This window comes from Phocoena phocoena, chromosome 2 (genome assembly GCF_963924675.1).
Source record: "Phocoena phocoena chromosome 2, mPhoPho1.1, whole genome shotgun sequence".
In the NCBI taxonomy this organism is placed as follows: Eukaryota; Metazoa; Chordata; class Mammalia; order Artiodactyla; family Phocoenidae; genus Phocoena; species Phocoena phocoena.
In genome coordinates this window covers 172,552,569-172,577,601 of record NC_089220.1, presented here as the reverse complement: position 1 = coordinate 172,577,601, position 25,033 = coordinate 172,552,569, and the positions used below count along the sequence as shown (strand labels likewise).

At 39.4% G+C, this 25,033-nt stretch overlaps 1 protein-coding gene across 1 annotated transcript in view; it reads left to right on the top strand.

Moving 5' to 3' along the window:
• Positions 1 to 25,033, top strand: part of CUBN (cubilin) — a 263,719-nt gene that overhangs the window by 32,902 nt on the left and 205,784 nt on the right. Inside the window, exons 18-22 of the mRNA XM_065870957.1 lie at positions 11,718 to 11,862; positions 12,090 to 12,268; positions 15,742 to 15,907; positions 16,258 to 16,474; positions 19,238 to 19,368. Coding sequence (XP_065727029.1) covers positions 11,718 to 11,862; positions 12,090 to 12,268; positions 15,742 to 15,907; positions 16,258 to 16,474; positions 19,238 to 19,368 — 838 coding nt within the window. The remainder of the gene's footprint in view (positions 1 to 11,717; positions 11,863 to 12,089; positions 12,269 to 15,741; positions 15,908 to 16,257; positions 16,475 to 19,237; positions 19,369 to 25,033) is intronic.

Here is a 25,033-nt window from a genome sequence, read left to right as displayed (position 1 = left end):
TAGATTAGTTGGCCAATATAAGTATGGCTTTATTTCTGGACTCCCTTGTCTGTTTTTGTGCCAGTACCATACTGTTTTGATTGCTATAGCTTTGTAGTATAATTTGAATCCATGGAGTGTGATACACCTAGTTTTGTTCTTCTTTCTCAAGATTATTTTGGCTATTCACGGTCTTTTGTGTTTCCATACAAATTTTAGAATTATTTGTTCTAATTCTGTAAAAAAATGCCATTGGTATTTTGATAGGGATTGTATTGAATCTGTAGATTGTCTTGGGTAGTATGGTCATCTTAACAATACTAATTCTTCCAATTCATGAGCACAGATATCTTTCCATTTGTTTTTGTCATCTTCAGTTTCTTTCATCAATATCTTATAGTTTTCAGAGTATGTCTTTTACTTCTTTAGTTAGATTTATTCCTAGGTATTTTATTCTTCTTGATGCAATTGTAAATGGGATTGTTTCCTTAATTTCTCTTTCTGATAGTTCATTGTTAGTGTATAGAAATGCAACTGATTTCTGTATATTAATTTGTATCCTGCAATTTTACTGAATTCAGTTATTAGTTCTAGAGTTTTTTGGTGGTGTCTTTAGTATTTTCTATATGTAGTATCATGTCATCTGCAAACAGTAGCAGTTTTACTGCTTCCTTTCCAATTTGGATTCATTTTATTTCTTTTTCTTATCTGATTGCTGTGGCTAGGACTTCCAATATTAGATGGCATAAAAGTGGAGAGAGTGAGCATCCTTGTCTCACTTCTGATCTTAGAGGAAATGACCTCAGCTTTTCACTGTTGAGTATACTGTTGACTGTAGGTTTGTCATATATGACTTTTATTATGTTGAGGAATATTCCCTCTATAGCCACTTTGTTGAAAGTTTTATCATAAATGGGTATTGAATTTTGTTAAAACCTTTTCTGCATCTATTGAGATGATCATATAGTTTTTATTCTTAAATTTGTTAATGTGGTATATCACATCAATTACTTTGCAAATATTGAACCATCATTGCAACCCTGGGATAAATCCCAATTGATCATGGTATATGATCCTTTTAATGTATTGTTGAATTTGGTTTGCTAATATTGTCCTCAGGAGATCTATTTTGTGTGTGTGTGTGTGTGTGTGTGCGCGTATGTGTGTGTTACGCGGGCCTCTCACTGTTGTGGCCTCTCCCGTTGCGGAGCACAGGCTCCGGACGCGCAGGCTCAGCGGCCATGGCTCACGGGCCTAGCCGCTCCATGGCATGTGGGATCTTCCCAGACTGGGGCACGAACCCATGTCCCCTGCATTGGCAGGCGGACTCTCAACCACTGCGCCACCAGGGAAGCCCCAGGAGATCTATTCTTTTTAGTCTTAATTTCATTTATTTACGTCCTGATCTTTATGACTTATTTCTTCCTTCTACTAACTTTGGGATTTGTTTGTTCTTCTTTTTCTAGTTCCCTTAGGTGTAAAGTTAGATTGCTTATTTGAAATTTTTCTTATTTCCTGAGGTAAGCTTGTATCGCTATTAACTTCTCTCTTAGAACTGCTTTTGCTTTGTGTCCTACATTTTGGATCATTGTGTTTCCATTTTCATTTGTCTCCAGGTATTTCCTTATTTCCTCTTGATTTGTTTAGTGACCCATTGGTTGCTTAGTAGCATATTTTTTAGCCTCAAAGACGTGGATGTTTGTATTTTTTTTGCAAGGTTTTTTTTTCCCTGTAGTTGATTTCTAATCTCATACTCTTGTGGTCAGAAAAGTTACTTGATATGATTTCAATCTTATTAAATTTACTGAGACTTTTTTTGTGGCCTAGCACGTGATCTATCCTAGAGAATGTTCCATGTACACTTGGAAAAATGTGTGTCTGCAGCTTTTGGGTGGAATGTTTTATATAATCTATCTGGTCTAATGTGTCATTCAAGGCCAATGTTTTCTTATTGATCTTTTATCTGGATAATCTGTCCATTGACATAAGTGGTGTTAAAGTTCCCTACTTTTATTGTTACTGTCAACTTCTCCCTTTATGTTTGCTAATATTTGCTTTATGTATTAGGTGTGCCTATGTTGGGTGCATATATACTTGTGATTGTTAGATCTTCTTGTCAGGTTGATTCCTTTATCATGTAATGCCCTTCTTTGTCTCATGTTACAGGCTTTGTTTTAAAGTCTATTTTGTCTTATCTAAGTATTGCTACCCCAGATTTCATTTCCATTTACATGGAACACCCTTTAACATTTCTTATAAAGCTGGTTTAGTGGTGCTGAATGCTTTTGCTTGGTTGTAAAACTCTATCTCTCCTTCAAATCTGAATAATAGTCTTGCCAGATAGAGTATTCTTGGTTCTATGTATTTTCCTTTCATCGCTTTGAAGATATTGTTACTCTCCCTTCTGGCTTGAAAAATTTCTGCTGAAAAGTCAGCTTATAGTCTCATGGGAGTTCCTATGTACATAACTAGTTGCTTTTTTCTTGGTGCTTTCAATATTCTCTCTTTATTTTTTTTTTTTCTATTTTAATTACAGTGTGTCTTGGTTTATACCTCTTTGGTTTCATCTTGTTTGATATACTCTGTGCTTCCTGGACCTGGATATCTGTTTCCTTTCCTGGTTTAGGGAATCTTTCAGATATTATTTCTTTAAATAAGCTCTCTGCCCCTTTCTCTCTCTCTTTTCCTTCTGGCACCCCTTTAATGTGAATGTTAGTACACTTGATGTTGTCCCAGAGGTCACTTAAACTATCCTCATTCTTAAAAAGTCTTTTTTCTTTTTTCTGTTCAGCTTGGCTGATTTCCAAGTTTGCTAATTCATTGATTCCTTTGAGTGTATTTTTTATTTCAGTTATTGTATTCTTCAGCTCTTTTTGGTATCTTCTCTGTATTTTCTAACTCTCCGTTAAACTTCTCACTGTGTTCATCATTCTTTTTCAAAGTTCATTGAATATTTTTAAGATCATTACCCTGAACTCTTTATCAAGTAGATTGCTTGTCTCCACTACATTTAGTTCTTTTTCTGAGGATTTGTCTTATTCCTTCCTTTGGAACATATTCCTCTGTCTCCTCATTTTGCCTAATTCTCTGTGTTTATTTTTCTGTATTAGGCAGGTAGGTTACATTTCCCAGCCTTGGAGAAGCAGCCTTATGTAGAAGATGTCCTATGGGGCCCTGCTGCATACTCGCCTCTGGTCACCAGAGCTTTATGCTCTGTGGGTGCCCCCATGTGGGCTGAGTGGCCCCTTCCGTTGTGACAGAGCCAACTGCTGTGGGCACACTGACAGGTGGGACTGGCCCCTGATCCTGTTGGCTGTTAGGCCTGCCTCTTGAGGTACTGCCAACCCACTGGTGGCCCACTGCTAAGCCCCAGTGTGGCTGGTCACATGGCCTGGGGCATCCTGGGGCTGGTGCTGGGCCCACTGGTGGGTGGGTCTAGGACCTGGCATGGCTGGTTGCATGGTCTAGGGGGGTGTCTCAGGGCCAGTGACGAGCCTGCTGGTAGGCAGGACTGGGTCCTGGAATGGTTGGCCACATGGCCTGGGGGGGTCCTGGGGCTGATGCTGGCCTTCTGGTGGGTGTGATTTAACTACACAGGATAATAACTGTGGTATTACCCATACTCAGTGTAGCATATCTTTCTTTTTCTTTTTTTTAAAACAAGAAACACATTTATGTATTAATTCTTGGATTTATACAGCTCTCTCAAAGTTTCTACTTCTAAAAAGATTTGTCACCCATGGGTGATGTGATGTGGCTGGTAACAAAAGAATAAGTATAGGAAGAATAGATCAACTGTTCATCCATCTGTTTTTGTCTAAGAGAGCTTTTAAATTGTAGAGAATAGTTCAATGAATGTGACAGAATTATCTTTCCAGAATAAAAAGCAGCCCCTCTCATTAATATTTCATAAGTGATTTAAGCCGTCAGAACTCTGAGTGAAGGACACATAAGGTAGTAATGAAAGTTTAATTTTTAATCCCAGAGAATGTGAGTACTAGGCTGAATAATAATGTCAGAAGCTTATGTGATACTAAGGCCAGGGCTTGAAATAGGATGTGGAAGGAATTGAACAGAATTGTTCGCCCCACCAGATCTCCTTGACCCATCCCACATCACCTGTCCCTCCCCACCAAAACTGGGGAAGTCGAAAGGGAGCACAGAAGAGAGACTAGTAAGGGAAGGGGGAGGAGAGGGGCCTTGTGGGGAAACAGGAGGGCTTCTGGGGAAGTTGTTCCCTCTTAGAAGAGGAAAGAGAAATAAACAGCAGAGAAAGATTGATAACTATAATTAATAAGATAGGAAGAATACATTACACTAAATTTGGCTTCTGAAATCTAGGGAATGTGTACCCATTCTACAAGTCTCATTGAATGACAAATTAATCATATTTTAGACCTCTTGCCAATCCCAGTAAATTCACAAAGCAGAAATTGTACACACATCTCTTTACAATGCGATGCAAGTGGAAATTATAAAAAATTTTAAATGTCCAACTTCTTGGAAATCTGTAAACTTTCTCCTAAATAATTACTGGGTTAAGGAAGGAACTAGAAAATGAAATGAAAGACAATGTAGGAAAATGCTATATATCGAAACCAGGTAAAAGCTCTAAGATTTTAAAGAAAGAACCAAAAAAAAAGGGAAAGTTGGAGAGCACAGTAAACTGGAACACTGAAGATCTGTCTTCCCTTGGAATCTGGGGTGGCGGGGGAGGTGGGGTGCTGCACGGCTCTCCCACGTCCCCACAGGTCTTTAGATGAATTCAAATTCACACAGTACTTCCTTTTGCTCTTTGTTAGGCAGTGAAGCTGTTCAGCTCCAGCCTTGGGATTGGGTGAGAGAGGGCTGTGACTTCCGGCCTGCCTGAGCATACTTGGTACCCTCAAGGGGACGTGTTGGTCAGAGTCTCATGACTGTGATTCACAGAAAAATTCTTAAGGATATAAACCCAAATGGCAGAGAAAGAATAAGCCCTCTGACAGCTGAAGCTGGAATGTGGCTGCAGGAAGCACGCTCCCCAGAGTAGCCTGGGGAGCATTGTTTTCCAGTTAAGCACACGTTGGAATTAACTTTAGTTCAAAGAAATGTCTTTCTAGACATGGCAGGAAAAAAGGGGACGTGGTGAGATGTTCAGTAGTTTTCATTCTTAGCATACTGGATTTGGAGTTTTGGCAGAGACTAGAAACTTTTGGTTAGTTTCTTAGCACTTGTTGTCAACACAGTTTTCCCAAGATTGCTCTGCCATCCTGATGCTTTTTAATGAAGTGATAAGCTGTGCTGTTGCTCAGGTGACATTATTCTACAGATTGGCAGGGTGGGGGCCAGGAGATAGACTGAGGTGGTAGAACCACCTAGGTTTGGAGTTGTGAGGGATCGTACAGCGTAGATCCTTCCTGTGCGTAAAGGAGTTGCATGCTTACGTGGACATCACAAACCCCATGGAACAAGTGAGACGGAGAGCAGTGAGTGAGAAGAGGAAGCTCTGGAAATCGGGGTAACCAAGAATGCTCCAAACTTCTGGGGCAGATCGAGAGGATGACCCATGCTCTCTGGTATAAATGAGAACAATATTGCATGAAAACATGACAGCGGACTTCAACTCTCTGTTTCACTGAAGGCATGATGTTTGACATCAGTAAGCCTCGGTTTCCTCATCCGTAATAGGAATGGTAATACTACTACCGTTTACAGAAGGATTAGAAGAGGTCATTCACTCATTTATCTATTCATTCTCTGAATATTTATCAAACAGCTTGGATGCCAGGCGCTGTGTTGGGGATGGGTATGTAAAACACAAGAGAGATTAAACAAGTAAGCACACAGCTACGTAGTTTCAAGGTGGGAAGAGTGTTGTGAAGGAAAGAAAGTATATGAAAGAAAATAACGGTGCTGATGACTTTAGTTGAATGGTTAGGGGTATCTTCCCTAAGGATGTCACATTTTGAGTCTAAAGATGAGAAGGGTTAGCAATGCAAAGAGCTAAGAGAAGGAGAATTCCCGCTAGAGGCACCAACGTAGCCTTAGACACTGAACTGAGAAAAAACATGGCAAAGGTGAAGAATTGAAAATAGAGTGGTGTGGCTGGAACCACCAAGGAGAGGAGAGAAACAAGAGTTAGGCAGGAACTAGATCTTGTAGGGCTGTGTACATGGGGGTAAAGAAGCTAGCTTTGCTAAATGAAAAGAGAAACAATTAGAACGTTCTTAGCACAGTGCCTGGATCACCTGGAATGGTTGGTAAAAGTTAACATGACCATGATTCCGATGACGATGATGATGGTGGTGGGGGAGGAGAAGAGAGGTGGAAGCAGGTGACATACTGGAGTTGGCAGTCATGTAGGAACACACTTCTAGGTAAAACTACACCTGTAGTCCTGATTTGAGAAAAGCAGATTTTTTTAAAAAAAAGCAGATAAAGGATAAATTTACACTATTGATAGAGATATTAGAAGCACCACTGTTTCCAGAGGCATAAAAAGCTTTAAAATTTTAACTATGAAATCATGAAACGTAATAATGAATAAAGAAGGATAACAACCTAAGAAGATAATTTTTAGTCCCTGTGTGGCTCCTCTCACCTCTTACCCCTCACCCTTTAGTCTCTCATTTGGAATGGGGCCACATCGCCACCCCCCTTTCCCCCACCCCGGCTCCTGTGTACCCAGATGAACCCAAGGCTGGTCTCCAGGATCAAGTCTTTGTTTAGCTAAGGGGCATTTCAAGCCAATGCTCACTTCACAAGAAGCCACACGTTAAACATTACTGTATGGTAAGGTTCTGTTTTCAGCTCTTGGTTGGACCAAGCCTAAGTGCCAAAGTATTTCGTTTGCTTTGAATTATGATTTAATACTTAATCAAATTTTTGACATTGTTATATAAAGACAAATCTGCGTATGTAGCAGATATGAACAAATGAGCACATATATTAAGTCCTGGCTTTAGGACTTGATCCATTACAGATGTTAAAGCTTACTTCTGACTGGGCTTCACAGATCCACCTAAAATTTCAGATAAACTGTGTTTTCCAGCCCAGTTAATTTTAGCTCTTTCTACAGGCTCCTTTATAAGAACTATTTTTCATTAAAAAAAAAACTTGTGTATGAGTAGTTTGTCTTCAGGAACCAGATCCATCTGCTGATGTTAAAGATCAGAAGCATTTGGGCTATTCCATAGGGTTAAAAACCGTGGGTCACAGATTATCAATTGGATCTCTGAGCCTGAAACCATCAGTGTTTGCTAAATGAATAAAGCAAACAATGAAAAATCTGGGCCTGGTCCCCAGAACACTAGAATTTGGAATGATCCTTGTCATTTCTTTGCAAATGTGATCCACAGTAAAGAATGAATTTGGCGTGGTGATGCAGGTGACCATGGCATGAGTTCAGCTGACTTCTTAAGAAACAGTACAGACCAGGCTGAAATATGAGTCATCTTTCTTGATTACACCGCAGTAACAAACAGTCAATAACAAGAAAACAAATCAAAAGCAATAACAGAAAATTTCTGTGGCTTACAGTGACATATGTTTATTCTCCACTGGTGTTAACATGCTAGTCTGGTATCAGTGGCAGTTCTGCTGATCTGGTCCCTGTCCCATCTGTCCCTGGGGCCCCAGCCCTTGGTCTTGTGAGAGCAGAAAGGAAAAGACGGTTGAATCATGCAGTGACCCCCAAAGCTTCTACTTGGAAACTGCACATCACCTCTGCTCACATTCTTTAGGGCAAAGCGAGACCTGTGGCCAAGCCCAGAGTCAATGGGAAGGATAAATATTAAATCTCCATGGGGAGACAGCACAAGTCACAAGGCCATGAGCTTGTGAGATGTTCAGTCTCTTACAGGAGGAAGTTGAGTAGGAAAAACGAAAGAGGTTTCTGTTGTCTCTGAGGGGGCGGAGGGAGGCATGCAAATTCACAAGCCCTAAGACGGTGAATACAGGATGCGCTGCCACATGATTTGGGGTCACTTTAGAGCACTGAGGGATTGTGGTTATAGTATTGCCATGCCTGGGATCCAGGGAGAATATAGACTTTCAGAATTAATAAGGTTTCATTTCCACCGAGAGAGAGAAACATAGCCAAAATCAATTGTACCTTCTAGGTTTAAAGCCCTTGAGCCCTATAAGTTCCTCTTAAAACATTTGGACTGCAGCTGCCTTTCTCCTTGCTGGAGTCCTTGAATTTCATTAGTGAGGCCCAGGGGGACGGCCTGCTTTAGCTTTTGCTCTGCTGCTTTTTGACTGTTTTTCTTCCTCCTTGTCATCTTCTAATGGGCAAAATAGAAAAGAGAGACGCTTGCTACGGTCTTAGCAGAAGCGAAGGGCACCCCAGAGGGTTCGAGAACAGGAGGATATCTTACTCCGTGTTTCATGCTTTCCGGTTTCCAAGAACTGTAGCATGCCTGCGTCTCTAGCAAAAATTGAACCGCCATGCCACGCCTTAAAATTAATGAATCAACAAGTGTCTGTCAGACACCTATTGGCAAAGTTCTGTGTTAGATGCTGAAGGTGATATGGAAATTTTCTCTTCCTTCAGAGATTTGCTGTTTGGTTGGAGAGCTACATAGCATAACTTTATGGCTGTGTGTGAAGTTTGCGTTCAGCTCGTAGAAAGGAACTGGTTTGGGATGAGTCAGTGGAGAGGCATGCGATTGCCAGTGTCTGTGTAAGACTCTATCATATGGCTGTACCATGATTTATTTAATCACCCTCCTATTATTAGACGTGTGGAATATTTTCAATTCTTGTGTCTATAGAGCATACGCTGATGTGGAACCTTGTGTGTCTTTGTCTGCATCTTGAATGATTTCCTTATGACAGAGTGTGAGCAGTGAAGTTACCGGGTCCAAAACTATGAACATTTCCAAGACTCCTGATACATATTGTCCAATTATTTTCCAGAAATTTATACTTCCAACCAGTTATGTATGGGAGTAACATGTTACCATATCCCTACCAGCTTTGAGGATTATACTTTTAAGCTCTTCCCTTTACTGCCCATTCCCTTTGACCTGGATGTTCTTCCAAGTTTCAACTTAAAAGTTACTTCTGCCGAGAAATATTCCCTAATTCTCTGTAGGAGTTCAGAGTATTTGGTTAAGTCAATGGTTCTCTACACTTTAAGACCTTCTTATATCAACCATATGCTATTCTGAAATGAAATTCATAGATAATATCAGCTCACATTGTATACATACATTATATAAATAAAAATAAATTTGTAAGTGTAAGATTTAGGAGAAATAAAGCAAAGTAAAAAAAAAATATATATGGGGACTTCCCTGGTGGCACAGTGGTTAAGACTCCATGCTCCCAATGCAGGGGGCCTGGGTTTGATCCCTGGTCAAGGAGCAAGATCCCACATGCATGCCACAACTAAGGAGCCCATCTGCCACAACTGACAGGGCGCAACCAAATAAATAAATTAATTAAATTAAATTAAATTAAACTTTAAAAGTTATGACAGAACGTTAAAAGCCTAGGCAAGCTGCACTTGGAAGACAGAATGAAGTCGTAACTCGTTTGCTCCCTAAACCCTATCGGCGCTGCACTAAAAACGCGGGCCGACGTGGCTATGTAGGTTGGTGAATTTTCTGAAATGGCGACCAATTCTTGGCAGATTTCCAGGAGGAAAAAAAGAACTTCTTTTGATTTACACTCTACTTGTAATCCTGGAAAATCCGGTGTGTGTTAGAATTGAGCAAAAATATTTTGCACTTGGTATATAAAACAGAGCTAGATTTTACACTTGTAACTGTCACTGCATTGAAGGTCACATAGGAGAGAGGAGAATCCTCGTTGTGTGTGACTGTCTCTCACATTTCAGGGTGTTTAGTATCTTGGGTCCCCAGCCGCTAAATGCCAGTAGCGCCCCACCCCCATCCTGTTAATAATGAAAACAAAACCAAACATGCCTTCACGGATTTCCAAAATGCGTAACTGAGGTACCCGTGGAGCCCCATTGTGTTAAGTAGTAAAAGAGCATATTCTCTACTTCCCTGAACGTGACACTCACGCTTTTGAAAAAAAAGTGCTTGCTGCTTGTGAGTTCCTGTGAGCAGTGACTGTCTTTCACAGCAATATCACCAGTACAGGCCCTGGTGTTTGTTGATGTCTTGAAGATGTTAGTCGAGGGAATGGATTAGTAGGTGGATGGCTAGCTCTTCCAAAAGAATTCTGTAGAACAAAGGTAGTATGAATATCCACGGAAGAATTCCTGATTTGAGTGAGGAACGTCAGAAAGGTCAAGGATAACGATAGCTGTTCTTCAGTCCACCTTTTCTAGCACTAGGCATTTCGCTAAGGAATTCACACGTTTGTTTCACCTGTTTGCTCCAACTGCTTGAGCTTGGCTCAGATTTAGTAACTTGTTCAAAGTTACTAAGTGTGGAGGTTTGTAAGTGACAGAGGTGGGAATTGAATCCAGTTTACATGACTCTGTAGACCATGCTCATGGCCACCACACTATAAGATACTGACTATTGATTTAAAATAGGTGGTCTTTATAATACAAAGGAAATTTTCTTTTGCTCCTGACTTTCTAAGAGTTTTGTTTCTAATAAATGGGAATGCTAACAAACTTTTTGACATCTATAGAGATAAATAGTTTAGCTTATTGGATCTATTAGTGAGCTTAATTTATAATTTGAGAGTTATTTGTAGTGAGGTGGATGGACCTATAGTCTGTCATACAGAGTAAAGTAAGTCAGAAAGAGAAAAACAAATACTGTATGCTAACACATATATGTGGAATCTAAAGAAAAAAAGTGGTTATGAAGAACCTAGGGGCAGGACAGGAATAAAGATGCAGATGTAGAGAATGGACTTAAGGACACAGGGACGGGGAAGGGTAAGTTGGGACGAAGTGAGAGGGTAGCATGGACATATATACACTACCAAATGTAAAATAGATAGCTAGTGGGAAGCAGCCACATAGCACAGGGAAATCAGCTCGGTACTTTGTGACCACCTAGAGGGGTGGGATAGGGAGGGTGGGAGGGAGATGCAAGAGGGAGGAGATATGGGAACATATGTATATGTATAACTGATTCACTTTGTTATACAGCAGAAACTAACACACCACTGTAAAGCAATTATACTTCAATAAAGATGTTAAAAAGTATATATAATTTGAAACAATCCTTGGATTACTCTTAACCTCATGTTTTATTTGATATATAAGCCTAACAATGGAGAGAATTCATTTTTCTAGAACTGTGTTTAGGATTTTCATATCTATATTAATAGGTGAGATCTACCCATAGTTTTCCTTTGTATTATCTATGTTGGGATTTGGTGAGATGGTTCTGAGACAAATTATTTGGGAATTGTTCCATGTTTGAGGGTTCCTTAGAACAAATTATATATGGGAATTATCTTTTCCTTAGAAGTTTAATATAACTTACCAGGTAGAGCATCTTCTAGGAGTTTTTTGGGGGGGAACTAATTGTTTGTATTATATTCAATTTTATCCATGGCTTATTGCCTATTCAGATTTTATTTTTCTTCTCCTTGAGATAATTTTAGTAATTTATATTTTTCTGGAAATAACCATTTCAAACATTCAACTATATTAACATAGTGCTGTATGTAGAATTATCATATTAAACAAGTGTTTCAGTATCTGTATCATGTTTGTCATTTTTAATTTTTTGTATTTGTGCTTCTTTTCTTTCTTTCCTTTTCTTTATTGATTAGGATTCTCGATTAGGATTACAGATCAATTTTCTTCTTCTGTTTAGGTTCGAGATGATCAAACCTTACTTGGAAAAGTCTGTGGCAGTGAAACCCTCTCTCACATTAAATCCATTACTAATAGTATCTGGATCAGGCTTAAAATAGACGCTTCTGTTGTAAGAGCTAGTTTCAGTGCTGTTTATCAAGTCGGTAAGAAAACTCATGCCTTAATTTTTAAATGTCTCATTTGCCTGATTATAACATTTTCATTTCTTGAAATAATTGAGTAATTTTACGTCCTCCAGTGGTAAGGGGAAAATTCTAATAGTAGTGTTACATTCCATTATGTCCTTCTGCGGAGTGAAGCTTTGCAGTAAAATTGAGGGCAACAGTCATTTATCTCTGGACAAACACTACTGTCTTTTTCATACTTCCAGCGTGTGGAGGTGAATTAACTGGAGAAGGGGTCATCCGCTCGCCCTTTTATCCTAATGTGTATCCAGGAGAACGGATCTGCAGGTGGGCCATCCACCAACCCCAAAGCCAAGTGGTTCTTCTCAACTTCACTGCCTTTGACACGGGAAGTTCTGCCCACTGTGATACAGATTATATTGAGGTGAGAGTAAAACACTTTTGAATATTTGCACTTGATTGGATATTATTAAAAATATTATGTCACGTTTTCCTCAAATCAGTTACATGAAACAAAACTAGTTTATAGGTGCAAAATTCTCAACAAAATTCTAGCTAACTGAATCCAGCAGCATATAACGAGGATTATGTACCATGACCGAATGGGATTTATCCCCAGGAATGCAAGGTTGGTATCTGTCCAAAAATCAGTCAGTGTAAAATAAAATAAAGGAAAAAAACCCCAAAACACCCACATAATTACCTCAATAGATGCAAGAAAAAAAAAAGAAAAAAGAAAAGCATTTGACGAAGTTCCATACCTTTTCATGATAAAAACACTCAACAAACCAAGAATAGAAGGGAACTTCCTTAATCTGATAAAGGGCATCTGTAAAAAAAAAAACCCACAGCTAACATCATATTTAGTGATGAAACACTAAATGCTTTGCCTCTATGGTCAGTAAAAAGACAAAGATGTCTGTTCTCACCACTTGTATTCAACATTATACTGGAGCGGAGCAGTGGGGCGGCCTCGGGGTCTCCCGGCCCTTCCCGGACTCGGCTCTGGGCTGACAGTGCCCCGCGGCCACGTTAGGGGTTCCCTCTCGGCCGTTTAGGGAGGGCCGCCGGTGCCCTCAGCTGCCTCACCTGGACACGAAGGCTGACCTTCTTGTCTTGACCACGAAACCAGGAATAACCAGGTGACATGAGTTAGTCCCTCCTTTCAGAGGAGTAACCTGCCGTTGCTAGAAACCGCAGGACGGTTCCTACACTGATGTGGACCCAACCCCAGGAGACACTAAGTGAAAGAAAGCAAAGAGTGGAAAAACGTGTGAGGATGTGCATTGTTGGCAGGTTTTGGGTGTTTTTTTTAAAAGACCCACGAGGGTAGAGATGCCCACAAGCTCGCACAGGCAGAGACCCTCCCGAAGGGCCAAAACGCGCAGCGAGGAAGCCAGCAGAGATGGGAGGACGGGGACGGGGGTGGGGGAAACAAGTTTGGGGATATTTGAGTGTGTGATCTAAACACACAAAGTCCTTTTATGAGGTTATCACATCATAAAGCGAGAAGGCAACGTTAAAAAAAGAAAAGTGGGCTTTTTCAGCTGGAACCATGATAGTTAATAGATTCATGAGCTTGAATTTGTGAGGATAAAATTTTAAAGGTCAGTACTGGAGTATCAATATCTGCTGCAAAGTTTTCGAATCGATGAGACGACCTGAGTCTTGGAAGCGAGACTGTTTTTGTTTTTGAGGGGAGGAGGGGGAGCCCGGCAAATAGAAGGAGCTTAAGCCCCATTTGTTGAATGAATAAATAAATGCCTTTCTGCTACAAGAAACAAACAAACAAACAAACAAAAACCTAGAAATTCTAGTTAGGACAATTAAGCAAGGAAAGGAAACAAAATGCATCCAGAATGAAATGGTAGGAATACAATTATCTCAATTCACAGATAACATGATGTTGTATATAAAAAATCATAAGGAATCTATACACAAACACACACACGCTTAAACTATTAGAACTAATAAATTCAGCAGGTTGTGGGATATAAGATCAAAATATGAAAGTCACTTTTTTATATACTAGCAATGAACAATTTGAAAATGGAATCAAGGAAACAATTCCATTTACAATAGCAAAAAAGAATAAATATTGAGGAATATAGCTTTAAAAAGACATGTAAAATTTGTACTCTGAAAACTACAAGATGTCATTGAAGGAAATTGAAGATCTAAATAAATAGAAAGACATCTCATGTTAATGGATTAGAAGACATAACAATGTTAAGATGGTAGTACTCCTTAAATTTATCTGAAGATTTAATTCAATCTCTACCAAAATCCCAGTGGGCACTTTTGCAGAAATTCACAAGCTGATTGTAAACTTCGATTGGAAATGCAAGGGAACCAGAATAACCAGAAGCATTGTTGAAAAAGAACAACATTGGTGGAGTCACACTTACGATTTTAAAACTTAGAACAAAGCTATAATAATCAAGACAGTGTGTTATTCAGGTGAGGATAAAAATATGGAGCAATGGAACAGAATAGAAAATCCAGAAATAAATTCATACCTTTATGACCACTTGATTTTTGAAAGGGTGCCAAGAAAATTCAATGGGAAAAAGTAGTTTTTTCAAGTGGTGCTGAATATGCACATACAAAATCGTGGAACTGGACTCCTTCCTTATACTATACACAAAAATTAACTCAGAATGGACCATAGACCTAAATTTCGTAGCTAAAACTATGAAGCTCTTGAAGAAAACATAGGAGTAAATATCTGTGACCTTGGGTTAGGCAAAGCCTTCTTAGATCTGGCACAAAAAAAATGCAACAAAAGAAAAATTGGACTTCATCGAAATTAAAAACAAATAATCTAATTTTTTAAATGGGCAAAGAATATGAATATATATTTCTTTAAAGAAGATATACGACTAGTCAGTAAACACATGAAAAAGATGCTCAACATCACTGATCATCAGGGAAATACAAATCAAACCACAATGAGATACTGCTTCACACCCGCTAGGATACTATAATCAAGAAGTCAGGGCTTCCCTGGTGGCGCAGTGGTTGAGAGTCCGCCTGCCGATGCAGGGGACACGGGTTCGTGCCCCGGTCTGGGAAGATCCCACATGCCGCGGAGCGGCTGGGCCCGTGAGCCATGGCCGCTGAGCCTGCGCGTCCGGAGCCTGTCCTCCGCAACGGGAGAGGCCACAACAGTGAGAGGCCCGCGTAACGCATAAAAAAAAAAAAAAAAAAAAAGAAGTCAGATAATAACAAGTGTTGAAATTGGAGCCCTTTTACACTTACACACTGCTGGTGAGCATTTAAATGGTACAGCTGCTTTGGAAAACAATTGGTAGTTCCTCAAAAAGTTAAACGTAGAGTTATCATTTGATCCAGCAATTCCACTTCTAGGTATACACTGAAGGGAAACGAAAATACACATCCACACAAAAATCTGTACATGAATGACTTCAGTCGTTATTCATAGTAGCCAAAATGTAAAAACAACCTAAACGTCCATCAATTGATGTGTATTAATAAAATGTGATATATCCATACAGTGGACTATTATATGGCATTAAAAAGAAATGAAGTAATGACACATGATACAAAATGGATGAACTTTGAAAACATTATGCCAAGTGAAAGTAGCTAGTTATAAAAGGCCACATATTGTATGATTTAATTTATTTGAAATGTCCGTTCTATTTCTATAATATCTTATAGAAATAGAAAGTAAGTTAGTGGCATCCTGGGGCTGGGGTTTGAGGGGAATGGGGAGTGGCTGCTAAGGGGGATAGAGTTTCTTTCCGGGAGACTAAAATATTCTAAAATTGATTTTTACTATACTAATAAACATTTTAGAAAAAATTATTTTTGAAGCAGTTTTCCAAAATAAATATCTAACAAAATAAATTTGAACATATCTTTTTTACTTAGATTGGTAGCAGTTCCATTTTGGGTTCTCCTGAAAATAAAAAGTATTGTGGCACAGACATACCTTCGTTTATAACATCCGTGTACAATTTTCTTCATGTCATATTCGTGAAAAGTTCTTCTGCTGAAAATCATGGTTTCATGGCTAAATTTAGTACTGCGGCTTTGGGTAAGAGATTGATTCCCCTACTTTGCCTCTTGGGCTTGTATCAGAATAAGTGAACAATGGAAATAAATTATTATAGAAATTTAATCTACACTACAGATGTGTAGTCATCTACACTGTAAAAATTTTGCAGTACACGCAAAGGCAAAGAAAATATATATATTTCCTAATCAGCACGTGTCAGTAATTAATTGATGTTTATTAATAAGAGAAAAACTAGGTTATCTTCAGTGACATAGAAGGAACCTTTTTCTTTTTGACCTTTTAAGGGATTATGATCAGATTATTTTATTTGAAATTATTTATTTGTTGGTTACTTGTTCTGATAATTATTATTATTTTTATTTCAACAGCATGTGGAAAAGTTCTTACAGAGTCAACAGGAAGCATTCAAAGTCCTGGCCATCCAAATATCTACCCCCATGGTGTCAACTGTACCTGGCATGTAATAGTCCAACCTGGTCACCTGATTCATCTGAGATTCAGGGAATTTCATCTGGAGTTTCATTACAATTGCACAAAGGACTATCTGGAAGTTTATGACACTGGTTCTCGGACATCTCTTGGGAGGTGAGATTATTTTGTTTTTCGATTTTTAACACAAAAACTTCCTGCTTTCTTGCACTCCTGCTTCAGTGATGGATTTAAAGTCCATCATGTTGTGTTATAAAAAGCAGGTGAGATCAACACACTTCTCAGTGACCATTTCTACATCACTACTCACTACTCTGTAGCCTTAGCCATTAGTAATTACCTTTTGGCATGTGGATATACCCATGAAGCCATCACCAAAATCAAGATAATGCACATATCCTTTACCCTCACACCTTCTTCCTGCCCATTACAATTCCTCACTTTTTTCCTCATCCCCAGCCCCAGGAAACTATGAAACTGCTTTCTATCACTGTAACTTAGTTTGCATATTCTGGAATTATATAAAAGTGGCATCATTCTGTATGTGCTCATTTTTCATCTGAGTTTTCTCCGTCAGGCTAATATTTTGTTGAGCTCCTTTGACCTGAGGCTTTACAGTTTTATGAAATATGAAACATTTTGGACCATGAGTTCTTGAAACGCTTTTTTTGTCTCCCCTCCCCTTGGGACTCTGATTACATGTATCTTAGGCCATTTGATGTTGTCCCAGAACTCATTGATATTGTCTTCATTTGATTTTGTGTCTTTGTTCTCTGTGCATTTCATTTTGGAAAGTTTCTATTACTCTGCATTCAGGTGCACTAATCTTCTTTCCTACAGTGTCTATCTGCTATTAATCCTACCAAATGCATCTTTTCATCTCAGACATGGTAGTTTTCACTTCTGGAAATTCATCTGGGGCCATCTTTTATATCTTCCACATCTCTACTTTACACATTATTTTTTTGCCTCTAGCTTCTTAAATTGGCGGGATACGGTTATAACTATTTTTATGTCTTTGTCTGCTAATTCAGTCCTCCGTGTCATTTCTTGCTACGTTAGATTGATCAGTTTTTCTTCTCATTATGGGTCATACTTTCCTCCTTCTTTTCATGCTTGGTAATATTTGATAGGATGACACACATTTTCAATTTTGTGTTTGTGCACTGAACACTACTGTATTCTTGGGCTTTGTTTTGGGATGCAGTTAAGTTACTTTGAAACAGTTTGATCATTTCCAGTTTTGCTTTTAAACTCACTTGTCTCCTGTCTCTGAAGAGTCATTGTCCTTCACTGCTTGATAGCCAGTGTCTTGAGAGCCATTGTTCTATCTATTTTTGTCCAGATTTTCAGTTGTTTCAGATACAAGATTATGTAAATCCAGCCCCTGTTATTACCTCTTTGTTGGAAATAGATATCTCCTGATTCCTTTTTCCCCTTCTTTTTGTATTTCATTTTCTTTTTCCTCATCCATTTTTTGTTGTTGTTGTTGTTTTGTTTGTTTGTTTTTGCAGTATGTGGGTCTCTCACTGCTGTGGCCTCTCCTGCTGTGGAGCACAGGCTCCGGACGCGCAGGCTCAGCGGCCATGGCTCACGGGCCCAGCCGCTCCGTGGTATGTGGGATCTTCCCGGACCGGGACACGAACCCGTGTCCCATGCATCGGCAGGTGGACTCTCAACCAGTGCGCCACCAGGAAAGCCCTCCTCATCCATTTTTTAAACATTTTTCTTTATCCATTATTTCCTTGAACTTATTTTTTCCCCCAGTTTTATTCTCCCTCTTCATTTTTTGATCTTTCTTGTCTTAATCTTTAAGTTTTTAAAATTCCTTCTTTTTTTCTATTTCTTTTTTATACTTGACTTGTAATCACTGAAAAATACATAATTTTTGCTGAATGACATAAACTACAATGATCTAGTCCAAATTTGGCAGACATGGGCATATAGAGAGACATTTAGAATATTAATTAATTCATCTACCTTTGTTTTGATCAAGATATTGTCATTTTTAAAACTGAAATGGTATTATACACCTTTTCTTTTCCTTTTTCTTTTACAGAAATTAACTCATCTATTTCCCATATTTAATACTTTGTCTTATTTTGGTTTCTATTTTTTTCCCCCTGTCATTCCGTTAAGGTACTTTTACCAAGTGTTCTCTGAATTGAGATTTCTATTTTCTAGCCACTCCTTCTTATAAATGTTTCTCTAGATAAAAGCTCACGACATAATGTCTTTTAGCTTTACTACAAGAGTTTTTCTGAGTAAAATTGTTTTCTTCAACAAAAACTTGACATGGTTTAGTAAACAAACTCTTACCTCTGCATAGGCCAGCTGGGTAAAGACAATAGGTTCCACCTGTATAAGGCTTACAATTCCAGGCACTGTTCTGAGTTCTTTATATACAGTGTATTAACTCATACAATTCTCAAAACAACTCTATGAAGTAGGTGGTGTCATCACCCCCATTTTACAGATGGGAAAACTGAAGCATAGATGTTGAGTCCTCTGCCCAAAGTCATAAAGCCTCTAAGAGATAGACCTGACTCTAGAGTCTGTGCTCTCTGAGTTTATAATACATGGTTTTCCTTTGTTGCGTAAGTATGTTGATTACATTTCTATGAATAAGTTCAGTAATGTGCGGTATGGTGACTCCTATAGCTCGTAATTTCTAATTTCATTGAACTTCTGTTACAAGTCACACAGCTAAGCACATACATAAAACCATCTAAAGGAAGTAATCATGAATTGGATGATCTTTAGCAACTTTGTAAATGGTTTGTGCTTGAAATATACTTGTTTTTTAAGGTTAATAGGGGATATTATTGTTGTTATTTTTTTATATGTCCTAATTTGGGGTACATCATTTCAAGCATACTGAAAGTTTTTAAACCTGTGTTCTTTCTTGGTTTCAAATAGATATTGTGGAAAATCCATCCCACCCTCTCTTACCAGTAGTGACAACTCATTAATGCTTACATTTGTGGCTGACTCTGACCTTGCTTATGAAGGCTTTTTAATAAACTATGAAGCAATTGATGCATCAGCAGGTAATAAAATAGCATTGTATGCTTGGTTTCACTTACTGCATTAAAGGATAGCACTGTGAGAATACTTCATGCCAGAATCTGTGACATAATGAAAGATGCTTTTAGAATAAAGTGTAGTGACTTAAGTGCCTTCCATATTAAATATAGAGTAATGAAAAGGTAAGAGTATTTTATCAATGTTAAATTTTCTAATTTTGGTAATTGCACTCTGGTTTTGTAAGAGAATGTTTATGTTCTTAGGAATAATAAAGCAATGGGAGCAAAATATACATATGTAGTAAATCTGAGTAAAAGGAATTTGGGAGCTTTTTCTTACAACTTTTCTGTGAGCTTAAAATTCTGTCAAAATTAAGTGTTACAAAAGAGACCAAACACTTATTTTAAGAAATTAGAGAAGGGGAGGGTGGGACGAATTGGGAGATTAGGTTTGACATAAATACACTACCGCGTGTAAAATAGATAGCTGGTGGGAACCTGCTGTACAGCACAGGGAGCTCAGCTCGGTGCTCTGTGATGCCCTAGATGGGGGAAAGGAGGGGAGCGAGGTCCAGGAGGGAGGGGATATAGGTATACATATAGCTGATTCACTTCATTGTACAGCAGAAACTAACACAACATTGTAAAGCAATTTTATTTTACTCCACTAAAAAAAAAAAAAAGAAAGAACTTAGAAAAAGGACAACAGAATAAGAAACTACTACATGTAATTCTATGGCAGAAAATGAAAGATTTTTTGGTTAAAATGAGCATTTCTAAATTTTACTTAATGAAATTGAATCTTTTCAGCTTCTTTCTTTTTAGTGTATTTTTCCTATTACTTAATTCTCATCATTACTCTGCTCTTTGCAAATGCAGTGTGAGAAACAAACACCCTTTGCCAGCAGGGTCTTTGAGGTCATGCATAAACCAGAGATGCTCCCAGCCCCAGAACCTATGGGATTTAGGAGGGTGCCATGTTTTCTTAGGCTCCTGTTCCCACCTGGGATGTGTACCTTTTTAGGGAGTCTGGGTTTTCCTTTTGCATAATATTTAGAAAGATAGTTCATGGACCAAAATACTATGCAGTGTAGACATACAGGGGGTGGGGGTGTGTGACTGAGCTTCCCAAGCATTTCACACCTTTGATTGTCCCAGAAACATGTAATTCTCGGAAGCTTAAGAAAGTACTGAGAGCGTTTCCCTGTACCAGATGTGCTCCCTCTGACACCGTCCTGCCTCCAGAACTCCCCAGCCTCTCATCTGTTAAAGCCCGCACTCCCTTAAAAAAAAAAAAAAAAAAAAGGTAAATTAATCTTCCCCTTGGAGTTTCCACCAATTTCTCACTTATTTCCTCTCAGAGCAGCTGGCCACTATTGTTCATTTCAGGCTGTTCTCTGTAATAGTTCAAGTTCTGTTTTGGAAGCGTGGCTTTAGATTTCTCCAGGATCCTGAGTGTGAGAAAATCATACACCTTTCTCTCCTGTGGGCTCCACTCTCGAGATAGTTCATTATCCAGCTCCAGCACCTGGGAAATTGAATCCCCAGCAGTTACAGTTGGTTATGTTATGTGATTGACATGTTTACTGGACTTCGTTCAGATTTTTCACATCCAATGACCAAAACCGGCTTCTCAAGAAATTCTAGTTGCACACAATTTTCCATACTTTTGTGGTTTTATATGCCTCATATTTTTGGCCCAAACCACAGCTGAATATTAGATTAGGATTTGGAGCAAGTCACTTGAACTGTCTGGGCCATAGTTTTCTCATCTGTAAAATTAAGGGATTGGATCTGATGATCTTTTGGATGTCTTCTGCCTTTAATCAACTATGAACACAAGTTTAATTTGCTGCGTGAATAAACTAGCTGTAACTCAGATAACAAACGATACAGGTGGGACCTCCTAAAATATTATGGAAATCTTTGTAACAATATGCAGTATCTCTGCAATGACTCACACAGCCTCACTAAAACCACGCTGGCTTGTAAAGCAATATCTAGTGCAATAGGAGTAATTTGGCAGGGAGGATGAGAAATTTTAATTCAGAAAGATAAGATACAGGTAAAATAAAAGTAAATTCTGAGAAAGGAAAGAAGCAAGCTGGACAGAAAAGAAAACTGACAAAGAAAAGACAGGTGATGAGAGAGAAGGGCATCCTGAGATGGCAAACCCTAAAGACTCTCCAGTCCGCCTCCCCGTGAGGTCATCGCTACTTTGGCTGTGTTTGGTCCAGACGGGGCTGAAATCACAGACAAGGAAGCGTTTGCTTTCCACCCCTTGGCTGAGCCTGGCTGGTCTCTGTGCGCCTGCCCTTTGCTGGATGATTTCATCAGCCTGGCTACCACAGTCAGATATTCTGAACAGCAGTCTAATCACGGGATCCGGGAGGCCGTACGGCACCCTCATCTTACCATTTAGGGGCCTGTCTCGGTTTCCCATAGAGGAGGACACGAGGGACGGGCTCTCATGAATTGCTGAGGGCCCCTGAAGGACTGCTCAGGGGAGGACGGCTCAGGAGACTGATGTGCAGGTCGGGCTGGTCACAGCCAGGCGGGCGGCCCGAGTCTGAGTTCGCTGCCCACCTGGAAAGAGGGGGGTGGTGGGATGCTTTCTGTTCAGCTGTCATCTTATTTTTGACATTTTCTGTGGTGTTAGGGAAAAGTGTCAACGGACGCTCAGTCACTGGCCCTCATCCTATCTTACTGCTTTAGCAAAAGTTATCTTTAGGTACTAATGACAGTCCTGGGTTGTTGGCTTTTAGTCCGTTGGCACCACAGGTGTGAGTTTCTCTGCTGTTTCCTGCCTTCATCTGGTAAAGGTTAAATTTCCTGACTTGAATCCAGTTACTTTTCCATCTGTAGTTGTACCATGGGGCTGTGATGTCAGCCCCTAAATATGTGTGTGGGAGGAAAGAGATTGACTTCTGCTCCTTGCTTGACTCCCTCCCCCATCAGCGGTTCTGCTTTCATCCAGATGTGCCTGGGGCAACAGAGACAAAGACCTAACTAGAAAATGCTGGCGGCTAGAAACCCTTAGGAATTTCTTAGTAACTGATTTATGAACCCGGGGTTTAAGTGTTTGCTAATTTAACGTACAAAATATTTGAATTCAGAGACAATATACTTGATTAGTTAACTTTAATTTAAACTGTAATTTTATTTTCTATCAACATCTACTGCATATACGTCAATATAATCCTACCAAGACGGTACTTTAAAAGGATAAGAAAGAATAGAGAAACGTACCTGACGCACTTTCTACTTTAACATTAGAAGAAAACCTGTATAACCTCTAGTCTAGTGTTTTTCAAACATTGAAGCATTCATGACTCCCCAGTGGGTCATGATATTATCTTATCAGATTGCTACCTACATTTGCGAAAAGTATGGAATAGAATAGAAAAGATTAGACTAGAAAATATCAGAATAGACTAGAAAATATCAGAGCTTATCATGAAGGGTTTGGTGTTACTTCATGAAACCTCTTTGCATTATCTGTGTATGTACACGATTGATGTAAATGTATTTTTATGGTGTGCCAGAAAACTCAAAACACGAATCTAGTCTGATTACCTTATGTAGTCCAATTACCTTATTTTTCAAATGAGGAAAATTGAAGTCCAGAATTGAATTTATCCTCCCAAGAATACACAGCTAAGTTGGTTTAGAAGCCACACACAAGCAATCCAGTTCAAACATGGAATTCATTTGTTTTACCAAATCTAGACTAGTTCTTAGAAAAGCTCTCGATGCCCTGCACATGGGGGTGGCTGGTAACATCCCATTCAGAGCTACAGTAGAACGACAGTGGGCTTTTCCTATTTTTTGCTAGGGGAAGAGCTTTACAGTTGTTTGGGGAAATGTCCAGGAAGTATCAGAAGCACATCAACATTAGGTTAAAAGTCGGCCCTGGGCTCCCCTGGTGGCGCAGTGGTTGAGAGTCCGCCTGCCGATGCAGGGGACGCGGGTTCGTGTCCCGGTCCGGGAAGATCCCACATGCCGCAGAGCGGCTGGGCCCGTGAGCCATGGCCGCTGCGCCTGCGTGGGCTTTCACGTCCTTCTCATTCCCCGCTCAGAGTTCCCACCTACCCGGCAGTGGGTGTTTAGTGCTGTTTTTCATCCATCACCCTGGATCTGAGCCCAGAAGAGGCATCTAAGAGTGAGAAGTCAAGAAATGATTACCAGAAGGGAAAGCGAGGGTTTCTTTAGAAGAAATGCATAGAGAGAGTCTGTTTCTATTTCAAAACTTCAATCCGGCAGAGCTGTGTTCTCAAACTCTAGTGTTCATTGGATGCTCGAGGTGGGGTTTTCTTGTTACAGATTCAGGTATCAGAACCCCACCCAAGTATTCTGATTCACATAGGTCTAGGGTAGCTTTTCACCAAGCAATTCAAGTGGCTCTAATGAAACTTTGCATTTCATCAGAGACTCTGAAAGTCAAGTCCTAGCATATAAATTGCTGTAGAATTACAACTGAGGTGTAATGGTGGATTGGGCTGTAACTGCTCATGGGGGAAAATACTTTCTATTATTTGGTGAAAGAAAGGCTGAAGGTGAAGTCAGAGCCTCGGTTCTAGTCCCAGCCTTGCTGCTAACTTGGAAAGCTTTGGGCAAGTCACAAGCCTCTCTGATTCTTTCTATCCAACTTGAATTCTGTATTTTCTGCTCTGAGATATTCAGATATTTTTAAGGTTTTTTAAGTACGTCTATTGATCTCTTAAAGATTTACTTCCTCATTGGTCAGTAGTTTCTCATATTTTTGTAGATATGGGTTTCCCAGCACTTCCCAGCTCAGTAGATTTATCTTATTTATCATATTTCTCAGTTCTTAGAATAAAGATGCTAAACAAAACATTGTGATATTCTTAGTTTTCTACTCACCTTCATTTCTAAATTGACATTTCATGCTTAGAGAAACCAGGATTAATAAAGACCACAGGATTTGGAAAGGAAGCACTTGGGGTTGAATTTTATCTTTGTCGTGTCTGAACTAAGTGATTTTCAGAGCTTAACCTCCAGGAGTCTCATATCCTTCACCTGTACCTTCATCTCTAAGAAGTGGAGGTTATAATGCCTGGTTGTTTCACATAGTTGGGGAAGATAAAATGAGACATTTTCTGTGAAAATTATGTAATAGGTGTAAACCGCCATGATTGTGCCAGATTTAAAATAGAATTACTGATATCCAAATACAGTTTTACAATAGCTGCTTTAGTGATTTAGCTTATATTCATGTTCATTAAAATTGGTCATCGATATGGGAAAAGAAAAAGCCATGACCGTGACCACCTAGCAGAAAATTGTAGGCAAATGTTAAATTTGGGTTAGGGAGGCTTCTTCTTTCCTCGTGAAGAAATTGAACCTGTAATTTTATATTCTCTCAAGTCTTCACTTTGAAGGTTGTTAAACCAAATATGCCAATAAAAGCAGATGGCGGTTCCGGGGTTCATCAGAAAAATCTGAGGTCATAGGTATTCACGTAAACACAAGAAGTTTCCTAGATGATTTCAGAAAGCACCACCTATAGGTGGATCCCTAGTGTGATTGGCTAATCACAAAAGTTATCTCACAAGCCAAAGCAGGGAGGTGGTGGAGCAGCTACCCATAATCCAGGGTCTCCCTAGGAGATACATTCTTCTATCTACAGGGTCAGTTTATCCTACTCCCATCACCCAAATCGCGTGGG